The sequence below is a fragment of the Cannabis sativa genome, chromosome 5 (genome assembly GCF_029168945.1).
Source record: "Cannabis sativa cultivar Pink pepper isolate KNU-18-1 chromosome 5, ASM2916894v1, whole genome shotgun sequence".
Classification (NCBI taxonomy): Eukaryota; Viridiplantae; Streptophyta; class Magnoliopsida; order Rosales; family Cannabaceae; genus Cannabis; species Cannabis sativa.
Genome location: NC_083605.1, coordinates 71,856,511 through 71,873,283, shown reverse-complemented (window position 1 = coordinate 71,873,283; position 16,773 = coordinate 71,856,511). Strand labels below are relative to the sequence as shown.

The following is a 16,773-nucleotide window of genomic DNA, read 5'->3' as shown; positions in this document are numbered from 1 at the left end:
CTCACAATTTAAGGTCTACCACTTAGCTCAATATATTCATATATCAAACCAGTAAGTAGAACACTATTTAAATATCAATTCTTAAGTTATGTAAGGTAAATAAAATAATCTTATTCCACTTACAATGAAAAATTAAAATCTAGGATTTCTCTTGCTCCATCCAAGTTTAATTACTAGATTTAGCCTTCCGAAACAAGATTTAGCTTAACAAATTGTTACTCATGGCCAAGAAATAACAACCAAATAAAAATGACAAGCTCACTTGAATGTACAAAGACAAAGATGCTAAAATAAGCTTAAAAATTAATCATACCCAACATAGAAGTTTATAGCCATTCAATTCTCAAAAAGTCTAGCTTATATTTAAACAAGAAAATAAAATCCAAAGTAAAAAGTATTTCTCCATGGCTGCTGCCCTTTGGTTACAGCTCACAAAGTTTTTAATATCTAAGTAAAAGAAACAAGAAAGAAAAATAATAAGGGAAGGTAAAAGAAAATCAAACACAAAAGCTTGTGTCCTTCTCTCTTGGCACTTTGGTCCCCCTCTGCCGTACTTTGCTTTTGCAATTAATTTTTCTTTCAAAAATGGCAGCTGCATCATGTTAAAGAAGAAGGTGTACTTGGTTTCCTCTTTTTGGTTGTTGGGTAAATAGGATACAAAATAATATCCTAAAAATAGAAGTCCAATCCCTTTTCCACCTTGGCCCACTAGGTTTAGTTTTTTTCCTTCACAACAGCCAGCTGGCTTAATTTTTAATGACTGACACGCTCATCCTGATGTGGACAAACAAAATTCGTTCTTCTAACTCTCTCCTTGTCACTGCCAGAATGCTGAATTCGTTGTAGCATTGCTTCAGCAATTTAGTCCATTTTCAGCTTTTGTTCCCACTTCATCCTTGCCTCCTTTCCTTTTTCTAATAATTTAATTCTTCTTTTTCAACAACAAACAAGCACATTTAATTAAAAAAAAAAAGCACAACTAACAATAACAATTTTTATAAGACTCCAAAGTTAACTTACTATTTAGAACATAAAGCTAGAAATTAAGTAAAGTAAAATAACAAAGACACTTTCACTACTCTTTTCACATTAATTTCAGTTTAAAGGTGTTAAAAATAACTATATACCATAGAGTTATCACACCCAAACTTAGAGTATTGCTCGTCCTCGACTAATGAAAAACAGCAAGAACTAAACACCAAAAACAAAAATGACAGCGACAACAACATACTTACAATAGAGAATATATTGCTCTTTCACACTTGGTTTAGCGACGAAAATGCTCTCAGAGTTAGATGGAATGGAAGTGTAATGGTGATAGTGAATATGTCTTAAACTTGTGTGTTTCAATCGAGTTTTTCATGCTATCAATGTCCTTAATACTTACCAAGAATAATTCAATCAATGAAATGTACAAATACTTCCCACCAACACCTTTAATTTCTATAACAACTACCTTTGATCCTCAAGTTTAAAAAGTTTTGCTTCCATAAGTTGAATTAGTGCAACCCTCTCCACTAATGTAGCTTAGCTTTACACCCTAGATTAAAAGGACTTTACTAGGATTGTAATGTGAGGCTTAGGTTCGGGTTTGGTAAAAGATGACATTTCTTAAGCTCATGACCTAATTACCTCAATTTATCAATGACTTTTCCTTTTCTCTCAAACGCTCACTCAAAATTTCATTCTCAACTCACAATGATCATTCAATCTGGTTCCAACTCTCTTGCTATATGTATATAATATAATATTTTTTTTTTCAAACCAACTAAATAAATAAAAAGAGAACTCTACAACATTTTTCTTTGATTAGGGGTCAAACTTAGAGTTAAACTTGTCTTTTTTTTGTCTTTCTATTTTATTCACTACTATTGTTATATATATAATTTTTTTTTTTTTTTGTATATATTTATAACAAAAGAGGGACTTTTATGTTAGGTGAGTCAAAACTCTCACAACCTCGAACTCACATCCTTACCCCATTAATGTTTGATTGGTCCTTGATAGGTACTTTTATCTCCAATATAAATTTGTTTCACCAAATTTTGCAAAATTTTATCCTCACTTCCCTACCCCATTAATGTTTGATTGATACTTGATAGCTTAGGCAAATAGGTTTGGCTTGTGAAGGAGAAAATTTGTGTGTGAGTATATTAACTTTGATAGGTGCTAAGAAGAATTAGGCTATTGGCTCAAATAGGGTGACTATTGATAAGTAAATATTCTCGGGTTAGCTTGAAATATTCAATCGTTCAAAAATCGCCTAGATCATTTCTAAGTTGTAAAACTAGCCAATTTTAGAAACTTAAACTCTCTCAAGGTTTTAATCATTCTAATTAATCAAAGCATAGTGAAATAGCACAAGTACACATTTATTTAAAAGAATTACCCATAAACTAACATTTAGACAAAATAACACTTAACTAGACATTTCAACACACGAAAAATCAAAACTTATACTAATGGCAGGAAATGGATGATAATAATAATATTTTTTTTTTCTTTTCGTCATCGAGCGGTATGCTAACCCAAGCTGAAAATAAATGCACTATCTTTCTCAATTACAAGCTAAAACAGAACATAACAAACATTGACAAAATAACATAATTAATACAATCTAATCCACATAATGTTTATTACACACAATACTAAAGACAACAACAAAAGTACTCACAAAATAAACAAACACAAATAGTGGCAACAATTAACTAACATCATTAGTTCAACACACACAAACACAATAACAATTAAACTAAGGAAAAAGAGAAATTGTCTCAATAATCGAGCTCTCGACCACGGGAGTCCCTTTCTTTGTCATCAACTGGGAATGCAGCTCAGGGAAAGCTGGGAATGCAGCTGTTGCTCTAGGCTGGTTACGGTGAAGAGCTCGCATCATCCACGTATCTCGCTCCCTCTCATAGTTCTAATGGGAATGCAGCCACTCACACATCTGCGACTGCCGCTGGAGCATTTGTTGTTGCAAGGCTTCTTGCTTGGCCAACCGCTCCATCATTGGGTCACTCGAAGTGGAAGCAGAAGCAGTGGATGTGGTGGCGCATTTCGGGCACGAGCAGGCCCAAAACTAACCACTCCTTTTCTTGGGACAGGGTCCTCTTCAGGCATCATTGGCACACCCGCGCATCTACACAACTCTGTGATTAGGCATGGGAAGAACAACATTCCCTTGACTCAGTGTGCACAGTCAAAAATCTCTTTAGCCACCACCTTGTCGACGTTGATTTCCCGACTCACCGTGGAATTGTATGACAACTAATAATTAGGACTTACCATGTGAAACATGAACTCTACAAAAGTTAAAATTTGTCCCAAAAGAATGGTTCATTAAGTAATTTCTTGAGAGGTGTTTTATATCAGTCGACATAGTCTTCATTGAAGAGATATATTTCCACCGATAACATTTTGTGATAATCACATGAAATGCCAAATGCTGAGTAAGAGAGTGATGTGTTATGTAGCAGCCAAAAGAATTGACTTCTTGAGTGAAGAACTATGAGATAGAGAACTGAGAAGCACCATTCTCTAGTTTGTAACCAGTTTCAGTATTGATGTCAAGCTTGTTGAATACATCACCATTGGTATTTTGGATAGAACTTCCTCTTTCCTCCATAGGGAAATCCACAGTAATGGAATCGAAACTTTCTGGAGGTGTTGTTGTCACCCTAGCACGAGCACGTCGTGAGGGGGGTCTCAACTTTAAGTTGTCCCCAAGAAATGCATCCTTTGACTTTCGCTTCTGCTTTATGTCCAAAAATCCACAAGCAAAAGCTTCCAGCACCCTGGTGGTTAGTGGTCGATTTCTTGTGCTTTGTCTACGTGAACCTACTACTTTAGCTTCCTGCTCCTCAGTGATAGCTACACATTCTGAGAATTTCACTACATGGGGATTGTCCATTTCATGATCTTTCCCTTCTGCTGTATCCATCATTTGAGATTCATCAGTTTCAACATCTGGAGAGATAGGTAAGTTCAAGTCAATCAATGTACGGGTTGGAGGTTTATCATGAGGAAAATCAGCATCCATATGGTTACTATTAGCAATGCCTTCAGCTCTAGTGATTGGGCTGCCTCCTCTAGATGAACTGGTAGATGACAAAGTCTCTTGAGATTGATCCACCCGAAAGAGAATGTTCTCGCTAAAATATGAATTGTCGACACAGCTACTGGCTTCTTGTTGCAATATGGAATCAACATTGCTGCTGTTGATTGTGGTATCGCTCATCTCCTTAGAAATATGAGGTAATCTTCGTCGTCGTTTTACAATAGGAGCTAGATGATTTTCATTTTCAGAAATAATTTTCTGGATCAATTTGGACTTTTTAGCCTCTTTCAACTGTTTTCTGTTGTTGAGTAAATCAGCCTCTTTATCCTTATGGATTTTTTCTGACATGGTAGCCAAACCTTTATCTGAAAAGCCCTGTTCTAAAGTGTTGTAATCAAAATCCTTGCCACCAAAAGGTACTGTTTTACAGGTAAGATCATTAGTCTCAATCTTCTCTGAGCACAAGGTATCAGCTGAACTGGATTTACTTAATGACTCCTCAAAACTGTCTTCATCATCCTTTTCAGAGTCACTAAGGGAGGTAGAAGTGTAGATTATTTCAGTAGGTAAGCTTCTAAGTTCCCTCACCTTACGCACTTTCCCATTTGCCAGACTTGTTGTATCCACAACGGTAAATTTCATGTCATCAGTAGTAGTATGATTGGGAGTGCGTGGCTTGAGATAACAATGGCGTTCCTGATTAGAAAAATCTTCTTGGTCCGATTTTGTTTCATCAATCCACACATTTTCTTCATTGATTTTGCAACTTTCAATCTCAAGAAGACTAGGATCTGAGGCAACTTTACTGAGGACATCACTTACAGAATCATAATAGTGCTCTCCCTTCACTAGTTTCCTTCTTGAGAACTTTTTAATGCCAGGTATTAGGAAGACCAAAGAATGCTTGGAAACAGCAACAACACCATGATTATTAGGCTCCTCAGAGTGCCACCCTCTTGCAAGCAAACGAGGCCAAACAGCTTCCCAGAATAGATCACTTGATCGAGCTTTACTAAGCCGGAAGTCTCCTGTTAAAAAGTTGACAATCTCTGGGGTGGTTAGTGCTGAGCATGCCTTGCCAATCGGTATCTCTGGGCGAACATGTGCAACTTGATTGGACCTTGGAGTCTCCATGGCGATTCCTGTAAGATCTTGCTTCCCTTTCCCAATTCCCACTGCCTCCACAAGAGCATTTAAACCAAATGAAGCCTTTAAAGTGAACACATATTCCTGTAGTGAAATTTTCCCCTCCCCATATGTCTTAGAGGACTGCCAAAATGGTGAAAGAAAATTATTAACAAAATGTAGGAAACTATATGTTATGTGTTATTTCTTATAAAAATGTAATGTAGAGTATATAATTGAAGGCCAGAAGGTTATACATACATAAATCTCAGGTGCTAATGATGACTGCATTACAAAGCCATAACCATAAATGAAAATCTAGTAAACTGACTTTGATTTAAAGAAACAACTATTTTGAAATTACTCTCCATTTCCATGTCCTGAAAATCTTTATCTTTAAGGTATTTTTACATTTTTTTACATGAATTCACAACTTCATAATGGAGGAAACAAACTAATTGATATGTGTGTGTGTGTGTAAGCAAGCATGTTGAACTTTCCCAACAAAAAATAAATGCAAATAAAGCAGAGGAAACTGTGGTAATCTGCATAGGAATGCTGTAGTTTAACAAAGAAGCACAGGATCATAATGCTCAGTAGGATTTATAACTACCTCAAGTACAGTGTTTTGGCAATCCTGTGACACATGAGGAAGCAACCGAGACAACAATTCTTGATGCCTCAATCCTGTGAAGATTCTTTGTCCATAAATACACTTTCTGGTTTTTATTTTCCTGCACTCAGACCATCTACAGTATCTTTCAGACCTGTAAAATCTCCCATAGTAGAATGTCAATATGTCTCCCATTTGCTTACTCCCAATGAAATTCTTCACCAAAACAAGGTTCTTCCCAAAGATATACAACCCAAGAAGAAACCCTTCATCCTCAATATTACTCCAAATGTCACTCAAGCACCCAGGGACTAGGAAGCGGCCTTCTCCTCCATGTTTTGGTTGCAGTTCAGCCATTATCATATATTTCTCCAAAGCTAACTTCTCTGGTTCAACCTCTTTTGTGTCATCCCCTGATGTAATATCTAAAGGCTCAACTTTAGGTTTCAAATCACTCCCTTCTTGAACTATTCCCCCCTCATTGATGCATTCAGATTTTAAAGACTCATTTTTGTTGCTGACATGAATAGCTTCCTGTTCTTCATGTTTCTTGTTCTCACTCTCCTCATTTATCCACATTATTGGTATGGGCAAACCAATGAGAACATTATGGCAACCATCATTTACCATTTTGGCATCAGTCAGAGTCTTATAGTCAGATACTGTAATTGGAGAAGGAATTACAACTTGGTATTGATCACCAACTCTAGGATGTATTTCTGAATCTCCAAAGATATCATAAATGCCACAAACTTCTGCACTAACAGAGTTCACAACAGATATATCTTTACTTGTATTCATATGTTCAATTACTTCACCAGAATCCATCTGCCACAGAAAAATGGATATGGGGTTACTATTATTCTATCAATAAATTTATTTATTCTCATTTTTCCCTTTCAAAGTGATGAGTTGTTATGCAGTAATTTGGACTTGACAATGAGAAAAACAAAAGTTGGATAATATAGCATGCTAAGCAAAAAAAAATATGGTAAGAGTTTGTTTCATGAAAAATGAAATTGCAGGTCCCATTTAAACAAGCAATACATAACTTCAAATTCAGTAACAAAAAGAAAGCATTTTTTTACCTTTCCTTTTTAAAAGACTGGTCAGTCCATTTTTCTGAATTTAAACAGAATGAACCAAAAAGAAAAAAGAATGAGATGGTTAAGCTTCTTCCTGTTAGTATTATGTTAACAATGTTTTGTTTATAAGCATTTGAAATTTTGAACTACAGAATATCTATATTTAATAGATTCAGATTAATTGAATAAAAAAACACTAAATAGAGAAATTTTCTACAGATTCAACTTGTAAAAAGTCAATTTGTTTTTTAAAAAAATATATATCTTACATATTTTTTTTTGAATAAATATATATCCCATATATTATACTTTATTAATTTATTTAGACCAACTTGTTTTCAAATAATAATAATAATAATAAATGAAAAAAGAATGTGTCCAAATTAGGGAAAGAAGAAGTATTATCCCGAAAATCACATAAGAATTTTCGCATCAAAAATGAATTTTCGTCCTTTCTGGCCATACTTGAAAATTTTTGCTTAATTCGTATGTAAAGATATTTAGAAAAAAAAAAAAAAAAAAAAAAAAAAAAAAAAAAAGTTTATAACACTTATAGCATCCAAAAGAAGACAATAAATATACCCAGATTCATTTTCGAAACCAAAACTAGAATTCAAGGCAAACAAGTTCGATAAAGAAGAAACTTTTAACACAAAAACACCGAAACCCCATTAAGAAGATACATTTATCTAATGAACCAAATCAAAATTATAAACTTTACCAGAAAGCAACACATTCTAAACACAAAAATAATATTATTATTATCAATAATATATTTATATTATTATATAATATCTATACACACCAAACAAACAAAAACCACCGTTCACAGTGAGAATTCCAATATGATCCATCAAATTCTAATCAATTACTCTTCATGGAACCGTTAAAACAAGCAGAAAAGTATTTCAAATCGTACAAATAAGCAGAAAAAGCAACCCCATTTAAAGAAAGAAAGAAATAAAGAAATATAAAAATCTCTTCTTTAAACTGTACCTCTCCTTAAGATGAAGAAAAACCAAAAAAACTAGTCGAAACCCACGTCAAAACTCCAACCTGAGAAAATGGGTCTTCAAAGTTGAGCACCGATTAGTTACTTAAGAGATTAAAACTATGATATAAAACGTAAACAAACATATATATATATACACAACAATATATATATATTTAAACAAACATAATAATATATATTACAAGTATTCGAACAAGAAAGAAAGAGAAAAGAAAAGCAGAGATATATTTATATTAATAAGAGAATTACTATAGCTAGTCGTACCTGGATTTTTAAGAAACCTGAGCTTTCATGGCTACGAAGACTGAAATTCGAAGAGAGACTCCAAAAATAAAAAACAAAGTCGTTCTGTTTTGTGCTTAGAGAGAGAAAAAAAATATTTATAGAGAGAGAATGGAGAGAAGAAGCTTGTGTTTATTGTGGGGTTGTTTATAAAAAGATTTATAGAATGAGAAAATTTACATTATATAATATATTATATTATCAAAAATGTTTTGGTCCGTTTAAATAGACGCGCTTTGATGGTGCGTGGATACACTACGTGATTTGACTATCGACACGTGGGTTTTAAGATTCTCTCGTACATGAACTATCATTTACGTGATTTATTCTCAGCCAGTAAGATTTTGCGACGTGTCCAGATGAGAAAAAAAGATTGTCATTTTAATTTGTATTAGAGAAAACGACATCGTTTCGGTGAGATTAAGGGTAAGAGGGTGATATAAGTGTCGTTGCGCGTATCTATACGCGTCAAAGACTAACAGTTTCAGATTGGATTAAATTGGCTAAATGACCAAATTAGCCTTGAGGTGTTGATTTTAAAAAAAAAAAAAATAGTTGATTTTTCTTTTCTTTTTTTTATATATAAAAAATTTAGTTGATTTTTCGATTTAATAATTAAGAAATACAAGGTTGCCATCCACGTGAAGATTTTGGATTGTTCTATTATTCTTAGACTCGTGGCTTTAATAAAGGGATTTTTTTTACAAGGGTTTGCAAATTAAGGGGTTGGCTTAGCTAAAAGCTTTTTGAAAATTAAGTTCTAATTATTATTTATTTAATTTAGTAACCTTATAATAATAATTGACCCAACAATCATTTTCATTTTGACAAGAGATTAACATTGATTTCCGTCTAGTAGTGAATATTACCTTTTTCTTGTTTTGTTTCAAAAACATAAATTTACACATTACTTTATGTTAGCAAGGGAATAGTAATGTTAAACATTACTTTATTTGTTTGGAGGGTTTAATCTTGAAATGTCATTCCCTTGGTAATATAAATACCCTTGAAGAGGGTAATGTTGATACATTAAAAAAAGGTGGGATTCATTATTCCCTTCCATTATATTAATTTGAATAATATTTTTAAATTAATAAATAAATTTAAATACCATTAATATTATAATTTATTATAAACAAAATATTATGATATATATATATATATTTAGTCTGTAAGATCGGTTTTTTTATAAATGATTTATTTTTATTATGATATTAGCAATAACATATATATGGATTATATATAAATTTTATGAGAATGGTGTACATAAATGACATAGCGAACAAAAATAAATAACATAGTGATAAATAAAAATATTCATTTTAATTAATAAAAAATACAATAAAAATTAATATTTTCTAATTAATAAATATATTTCTTTAATGAATAATTATTTTATTTTTATGTATAATTAACATTATATAGACACATTAAAAAAATATTTTAATTTTAATTTTTTAAAATAATATATAAGATTCTTGTACTCAACCAAACAGTATAATTCAATTAACGGGAATATGATTACATATTACCCTACACAGCCAAACACAGTTTACACATTTCTCTATAATCATATTCTCCTTTATAATATTCCCTATAATCAAATTATTTTGAACACCTCATACCAAACGCCCCCTTAGTTTTAAAATTCATTATTTTGTTGAATTGTTGCATATATAAGGCATCTTGTGTGTGTTTTTTTATATATTATGTTTTTAAGATTTTTAGGTCTCACATAAAGTGGATAAGTTTGTTACGATATAAATAAATTATTAGAAAATTCCACAATGTATCCTTTTAAAATAGATATATTAATGCACCTCTATCTGTTTTAGCATTCGAAATAGTTTTTTAGTCAAATTTTTTCTCATGTTCATGTACGTTATAGTTATTTAAGACATTCTGCAAAATTTTAAGAAATTTGGAAAAGTTTAACACGTCGAAAACTATGTTCAAACATTGTATTACACGAGTGACTATTTTATTTTATACGCGTGTAAAATCGACTGTTTGAACATTATTTTTTATATTGTAAATTATTCCGAATTTCTCAATATTTTATAAGATATCTTAAATAGCTATAACATATATGAATATGAAAAAAAAAATAGATTAATTTTTTTTTCTGAATGCCGAAATAAGTTAAAGGTGCATCAATACATCCCTTTTAAGGGAGTGCATTGTAGAATCACCCTAAATTATTTATTTATATTACGATTACCTTTTATATATTTTTATTGGGGCTATCGCAGTAAAAGTAAGATATTGATAATAATTTATAATTTTTTATTTGATTTAAAATTTTTAATTAATTGTTAAAAACTACACTATAATTAATATAATTAGGGTAAATACCATTTTGGACCCTCTGTTTTACAAAAGTTACCAATTGGATCTTGTGTTTTGTTAAATGACAAAATGGACCCTGTATTTTCTAAAATAGTACAAATATGACCCTAAATTGATTTTTTTATCAAAATAAAGTTTAATTATAATCTGATCTAAAAGTACTATGACAAAACTGTTTACATTTTTTGTATCTGTTCGTATTAAGCATTGTCTTCAAGTTGGTTGTATTAAAAAAAAAAGTTGTCAAAAATTAAGCTCAGGGTCCTATTTTTACTATTTTAGAAAATACAAGGTCCATTTTGTCATTTAACAAAACACATGGTCCAATTTGTAACTTTTACAAAACACAGGGTCCAAAATGGTATCCACCCATATAATTATTTATAATTAATTTTAAATATTACTTTTTAATGGATTAATTTTTAATATTATTAATTATAGATTTGACTAACAAAACTCTAAATCTAATTTTGGAGACACCAATGTCCGATCAAGTTGCACATGTTCGCCCAGAGATACCGATTGGCAAAGCATGCTTAGTGTCACGGGCCGCCTATTTGGACACTCCCAAGTAGGTAGAACGTGCGGCACTTGCTGGCACACCGAGCTAGCAAGTCAGCTTAAACGCGCCTGCAGGCAAACAAGTTCAAAGGTTAGGCACAATACATGTCTCGCACATGTTGAGTGCAAACAAGAAGCATGAGCAAGCAAACACAAAGCGTCCCCAAGGACCAATCTCACACAACCCACAAGCAAATATATAGACAAATGGCACGCAATAGCCCAACAAAGGCAACAAACAGACATCACAAAGACCATATAGAAGCATACACAAGAAGCATGGATAAACATCGTTTTATTATTATATGGCCTTGATAGGGCAAGGGAATACACAGCTGGGCCCCTATCATGCTGGTGACACTCAGCACTAACCACTTCCGACTTAGTAAAGCTCGATCAAGTGATCTATTCTGGGAAGCTGTTTGGCCTCGTCTGCTTGCAAGAGGGTGACACTCTGAGGAGCCTAATAATCATGGTGTTGCTGTTGTTTCCAAGCATTCTTTGGTGCTGTTGCTGCTGATATAAAACACCTCTCAAGAAATTACTTAATGAACTTTTGGGACAAATTTTAACTTTTGTAGAGTTCATGTTTCACATGGTAAGTCCTAATTATTAGTTGTCATACATATACTTAAAATGTCAATGTTGTAGTTGAGATCATTGTAGATAAGCTCACATTGGTAAACTACATTTTTATTTTGTTTGCTTCCAGAGAAACTTGAGCAACTGAGTACTGAGTTAAAGAAAACACAACTTTGAACCAATAAGATTATATATTACTTTGGTAAATTACTGAGGGTGCATTGGCATGGTGGTTGGTTGGTGATAGACAATAGTCCTCTATTTTTCTTTTCTATTATTTTCTATGGAAGGTTTCTTTTCCAAAGGAATTATTGTTCAAACATTCAGAAAAGTAATCCTTTTGTGTGGATGGTTACTTTAGCCTGTATCCTATTTATGACTGTTTACAACAACCCACTATCTTTATAATCAAATTATGCAAATAAAAGTATGATTCTTTTGGTCGTTTTGTTCCTATGTTTTTTTTTTCTTCTTGTTTTTACATGTGAAAACAGTGATAAGATTAAATTTCATTTCCCATTTAGAAAATACATAGATAAACTAATTTTCATTAAGAAAAAGACGCGTCAGTATTACCAGAAATCACTGCAAGTGCAGTGACCATTTTTAAAATGATGAAATCTATTAACATCTCTAACAACAAAATCCCTCTCAACAATCTTACTAATAAGCTTGAATGCCTCATGGCAATCCGTACACATTCTCAGATTCTTCATTATTCTAATGGTGACCCCTTTTGGTATATTTAGCAACGCAAAACCCAAAGCCAATCTCTCACTATGCAAACCAACTATTTCCTCCTTGGCTTCCTCTTCCACATCAACAAACACCAACCCAATACTGCCTCCTATGTACCCTCTTTCTTTCATTCTACTTTCCAATTCCCTTAACAAATTCACCACCTCAGTACCCTGTTGGCAAGATGATATATCTCCTGCATAGAACACATATGTTGAATCCTTGATCTCAATCCAACTGCAGCCGGGTTCTTTTCGAACCTGATTTTGTTTCATTTTGGACCTAAGATTATGAGCTTTGTCCCATTCACCAGCCAATACATAAGTGTTTGACAAAGCAACATATGCACCTGCAACTTGCTGATTGGACTCTATAAGTTTTTTACTGGCTTCAATTGCAATGTCTACCCTTCCATGAAGTCGACTAGCTGAAAGAAGCGTGCCCCACACAAGAGCACCTGAGTTTTGGTCTAACTGGATGGATTTAGCTAGTTGGTAGGCTTTGTCAAGTTGACCAGTTCGACCAAGCATATCAACAACACATGTATAATGCTTTGGACTAGGCAATATCCCATGCTTGTCAAACATAGAATTCAGGTGTTGAAGGCCTTCATCAACTAGTCCTGCATGACTGCAGGCGTGCAATACTCCAACAAAGGTGACATCATTGGGCTTTATTCCTCTTTCAATCATCTCTGAAAAGAGCTCAAGGGACATTTTCCCGAGTCCAAACTTGGCAGCTCCAACAATCATCGAAGTGTAGGGAATTACAGAAGCGTTTGTGATTCTCCTAAAGATCTTATCAGAATAATCAAGAATTCCACATTTGGCATACATGTCAACAAGTGCACTTGCAACCACCTCGCTCGAATCATGGCCACCGCGAATTATTGCACCATGTGCAACCTTCCCAGAAACTAATCTTCCCAAGCTTGAACAAGCACTGACTATACTAGCCAACATGAAATGATTCGGACGACCCAACATCAAATTATTGAATTCTCTAAAAAGTTGTAGAGCTTCATCACCTCTTGCATTCTGGGCATAAGTAGTGATCATTGAAGTCCAAGAAACGACATTTCCACAACCCATCAAGTCAAAAATCTGTCTAGCACCGTCAACATCATTGCACTTACCGTACATATCAACAAGCGAAGAACAAACAACGAGGTTAAATCGAAAGCCTAAAACTTGGACACGGGCATGTATTTCTTGACCGGTTTTGAGGTTGGATAAGAAGGAACATGCCTTAATTGCAGTGGCGAAAGTGAACTCATTCGGGGTAACCGTACACTCGTGCATCTTTGCAAACATAAAGAGAGCAATTTCAGGTCGCCCCACATTGACATATCCAGAGATAAGCGAGGTCCAAGACACAACATTTAGTTCGGACATTTCGTCGAACAGGTTGCGTGCATAGTCGATCCTGCGGAACCTAACATAGCAATTCAAGAGATGGTTGGCAGTGAAAGTGTGAGTAAGCAAGCCAAACCTGAGAAAGTTGGAATGTAAGATAGTAGCGGAAACGAAATTGGTTGAGTTCTGAAGGTTTTGGATGTGATTTTGGGCTTTGGTTTGGAAAAATGACACAGAAATTTGGCGGGAAGGAAGAGGAGGGATGAGGGCAGAAACGACATTTCGGTTGAAAGGCCTCCTCATCTGTCATGCGATGTCGTTTTGGGGTTATCAAGTATTTATTAACACAAACCAAAGGTTCCTCAATGCCATTTAATCTAGATTAATTATACTCAAATATATATACAGTGACAATTTAAACTAAAGATCTACCGTTTGTAAAACAGTGACACACATCATTGTATATAATATTTTACAATTTATAGATGTATTTCTTCAATATTAGTTGATGGCACAAAATTAATATCATCTTCAGAAAGTGCCGATTTTACTAAATATTATTTTTTAATTAATTACAATAGCACCATATTTTCATGTCTATCAGTGCATGCAACCACTTAGAAAATATGATAAATATATTTAAAAAAAATTGGACAGTATTTTTCCTATATTATTAACCTAAACAATCAGATAATACACAAATTTTTATCCTTATATCACCACAACACACAAATTTCACAAATCCTACTTCTCTATGAATGAATATATAAAATATTCAAACTCTTCTATTAAGTTATGAGAAATACAATATTTTAAACATAAGTTTAAAGAAAGATATGTGGATTTAATATCTAAAAATTCTTAAATAAAAGAATGTTATATCATAATAAAAGTACCTTAATCTCACCCACAAGCTCTTAAGATGCAACCTTAGTATTCAAGAACTCATCAACTTGTTTTAGAGTTTCTTTCCTATCCTGTCAACAAAACCAATTCAACATGGATTATAAGTATAATATAACATATCAAATTAAAGGTTGGTCAAGAAACAAGAACTGGCAGAAAAGGAGGCAAGTTCCTAGCAAAGATTAATGAGTACTGCTCTGTAATAGTGATAAGAACATAATTGAAAATTCTTTCTTGAAAATGATAGTGGACCAAGATGCAAATTAATCAAGTCTTTCCTAATTAAGATGAGAAATAAACAAATCAAACATGTCAGGACAAAGTGTAGCCCATGCAAATGATTTGGGCACATGAACATGTCCAACAAATTAACTTCTGTCATATTCTGAATATTTAAGCCATTTAATTAAATCAATGCTTTAAATTACTATACCTATCAATAGATAAAAACTACAATACCTATTGTATTAGCTCCCCTCAATTATATTTGTTATGCAACTTTACATGATGATTGCAGAGTATTAGAGCCATCGTACAAACTTTCTGTTGGTTTGGTCATATAGCTTGGAAATGCTGCAAAGACATAAATTTTGGAAGTTGGCACTATGCTGAAACTTTCGATTGTACACGTACTTGACAAAAATGCTGGAGTAACACAACACACAAGAAAAGATTATGAGATGACAACAATGCTAAACCAGATAAGAAAACATGGTTAAACTGATAATGCTAAGATTTTCTTAATTCCTCTAACAATTGGCTTGTATAAAGTCTCTTAAGGATTTTTCATTGTAAATTATTGTATTTACACAGATACCTAACTCTGATTGTGCTATATTAGAACACATTAAGATTTGACACCTAAAGAAAGTAGAAAGGGTACTAGTTGTGATGTAAAACTCAGGCTTAGAAATTAATTCAGTAACATATACCATAAAAAGAACTTACTGATAAATATGCAAAGACTGGAAAAATCTTCTCTTATGTAATCTCCCAGTCCCAGCAGCTGCTGACAAGGGTCCCAATCTGTTTTTTATATATCAAAACATAATGCCTCAGATATGCAAATTTATATTTATAGAGAAAAGCAATATTAGTGAAACCTAAATCTTTCGACAACCCAAGATTGCCAAAAGGCTGAAGCAAATATGATGATGAAGTGTTATAGAAGGGTGAAAAGTGAAAAGCACACATACTTGCCCAAGTGAAGAAATAGGTGGCCTACAGGGAGAACCATTGAAGATGCTTCTCTATTCTCACCGGAGAAGACGAAACAGGAGAAGAAATCTCGTTTGAGGAAGGAGACGAGGGAGAACACCCGATTAGAGACCCGATTTTCCCGGGGCGGACTGCTCCGCAAAAAAGCCCCAATTTGCCATTCTTGGCCATTTTTTTTGGAGTGTAATGAGTTATATCCTGAAAGTTTCATAATGGAATCACACTGCTGAAACCAAAGCTCAGATCCCTGGCATTTTTTCCTATTCTATGATATCTTTATTTTTTTCCTTATTGCAGAGTGGCTAAGACGATGAAGTTTGTAATGTACCTAGGATAATGTAGAAGTAAAAGTTTTGGCTTTAAATTTAAGAAATTTTTTAAGTTTTGGCATAGACTGGAATTGTGCTAGTGTTGAGATTATGTTGGTTTTAAGTTTGTGATTAATTAAATGGTGGCTTTTGCCAACAATTCTCTTGTTGTGGAAGACAATACAAGCTCGTTTTGTCGACTGGCACATTACAAACTTGGAAATTAAAGATTATTCTCTATTTGCCCTGATCCAGATACTTTTTGGGCGCATGAATCTGGTTCGTGATTAATTGTACGGAACTGATATCTTCATATGTGTTATTCCATTGGTAGGAAAGAGGCCTTGTCTTCTTCTACTTCGGTACAGGTGAGGCTGCTTTTCTGGTGTAAATATAAGTTACATATCTGTACAAAGCTTTGAGGCTTCCACCTTACACACAGAAAAACTGAATTGATTGAATCACTAGTCTTATATTTTGTGTTACGATCACATGATCTCTTTGTTTGAATTTTAAATTGTTTTTTTTTAGAGTATTAGTACTTACCTTACTCCTATTGCAAGTAAACTAAGGTTTTAA

At 33.4% G+C, this 16,773-nt stretch overlaps 2 protein-coding genes across 5 annotated transcripts; both read right to left on the bottom strand.

Annotated features, from left to right (window-relative positions):
* Positions 1-2,590: 2,590 nt before the first annotated feature.
* LOC115716096 (uncharacterized) lies at positions 2,591-8,323 on the bottom strand. 2 transcript variants are annotated; one of them, XM_061115939.1, is made up of 4 exons: positions 8,160-8,323; positions 7,880-7,953; positions 5,799-6,626; positions 2,591-5,329 (listed from the first exon to the last, which is right to left on the bottom strand). In XM_061115939.1, exons 3-4 carry the CDS (start codon positions 6,624-6,626, stop codon positions 3,509-3,511), a joined length of 2,649 nt encoding a protein of 882 aa, XP_060971922.1. In that variant the 5' UTR covers positions 7,880-7,953; positions 8,160-8,323; the 3' UTR covers positions 2,591-3,508. The 2 variants fall into 2 exon arrangements, with proteins under 2 accessions (XP_060971922.1, XP_060971923.1); XM_061115940.1 differs by having other exon boundaries at positions 7,880-7,939.
* Positions 8,324-12,163: 3,840 nt separating this feature from the next.
* Positions 12,164-16,117, bottom strand: LOC115716100 (pentatricopeptide repeat-containing protein At4g15720). Of its 3 annotated transcripts, none has more exons than XM_061115941.1 (5): positions 15,865-16,080; positions 15,617-15,694; positions 15,128-15,313; positions 14,659-14,739; positions 12,164-14,065 (listed from the first exon to the last, which is right to left on the bottom strand). In XM_061115941.1, the coding sequence occupies exon 5, from the start codon at positions 14,063-14,065 to the stop codon at positions 12,242-12,244; it is 1,824 nt and encodes a 607-aa protein (XP_060971924.1). In that variant the 5' UTR covers positions 14,659-14,739; positions 15,128-15,313; positions 15,617-15,694; positions 15,865-16,080; the 3' UTR covers positions 12,164-12,241. The 3 variants fall into 3 exon arrangements, with proteins under 3 accessions (XP_060971924.1, XP_030500681.2, XP_060971925.1); XM_030644821.2 differs by having other exon boundaries at positions 12,164-13,841; positions 15,865-16,079; XM_061115942.1 differs by lacking the exon at positions 15,128-15,313 and having other exon boundaries at positions 12,164-13,841; positions 15,865-16,117.
* Positions 16,118-16,773: the final 656 nt, after the last annotated feature.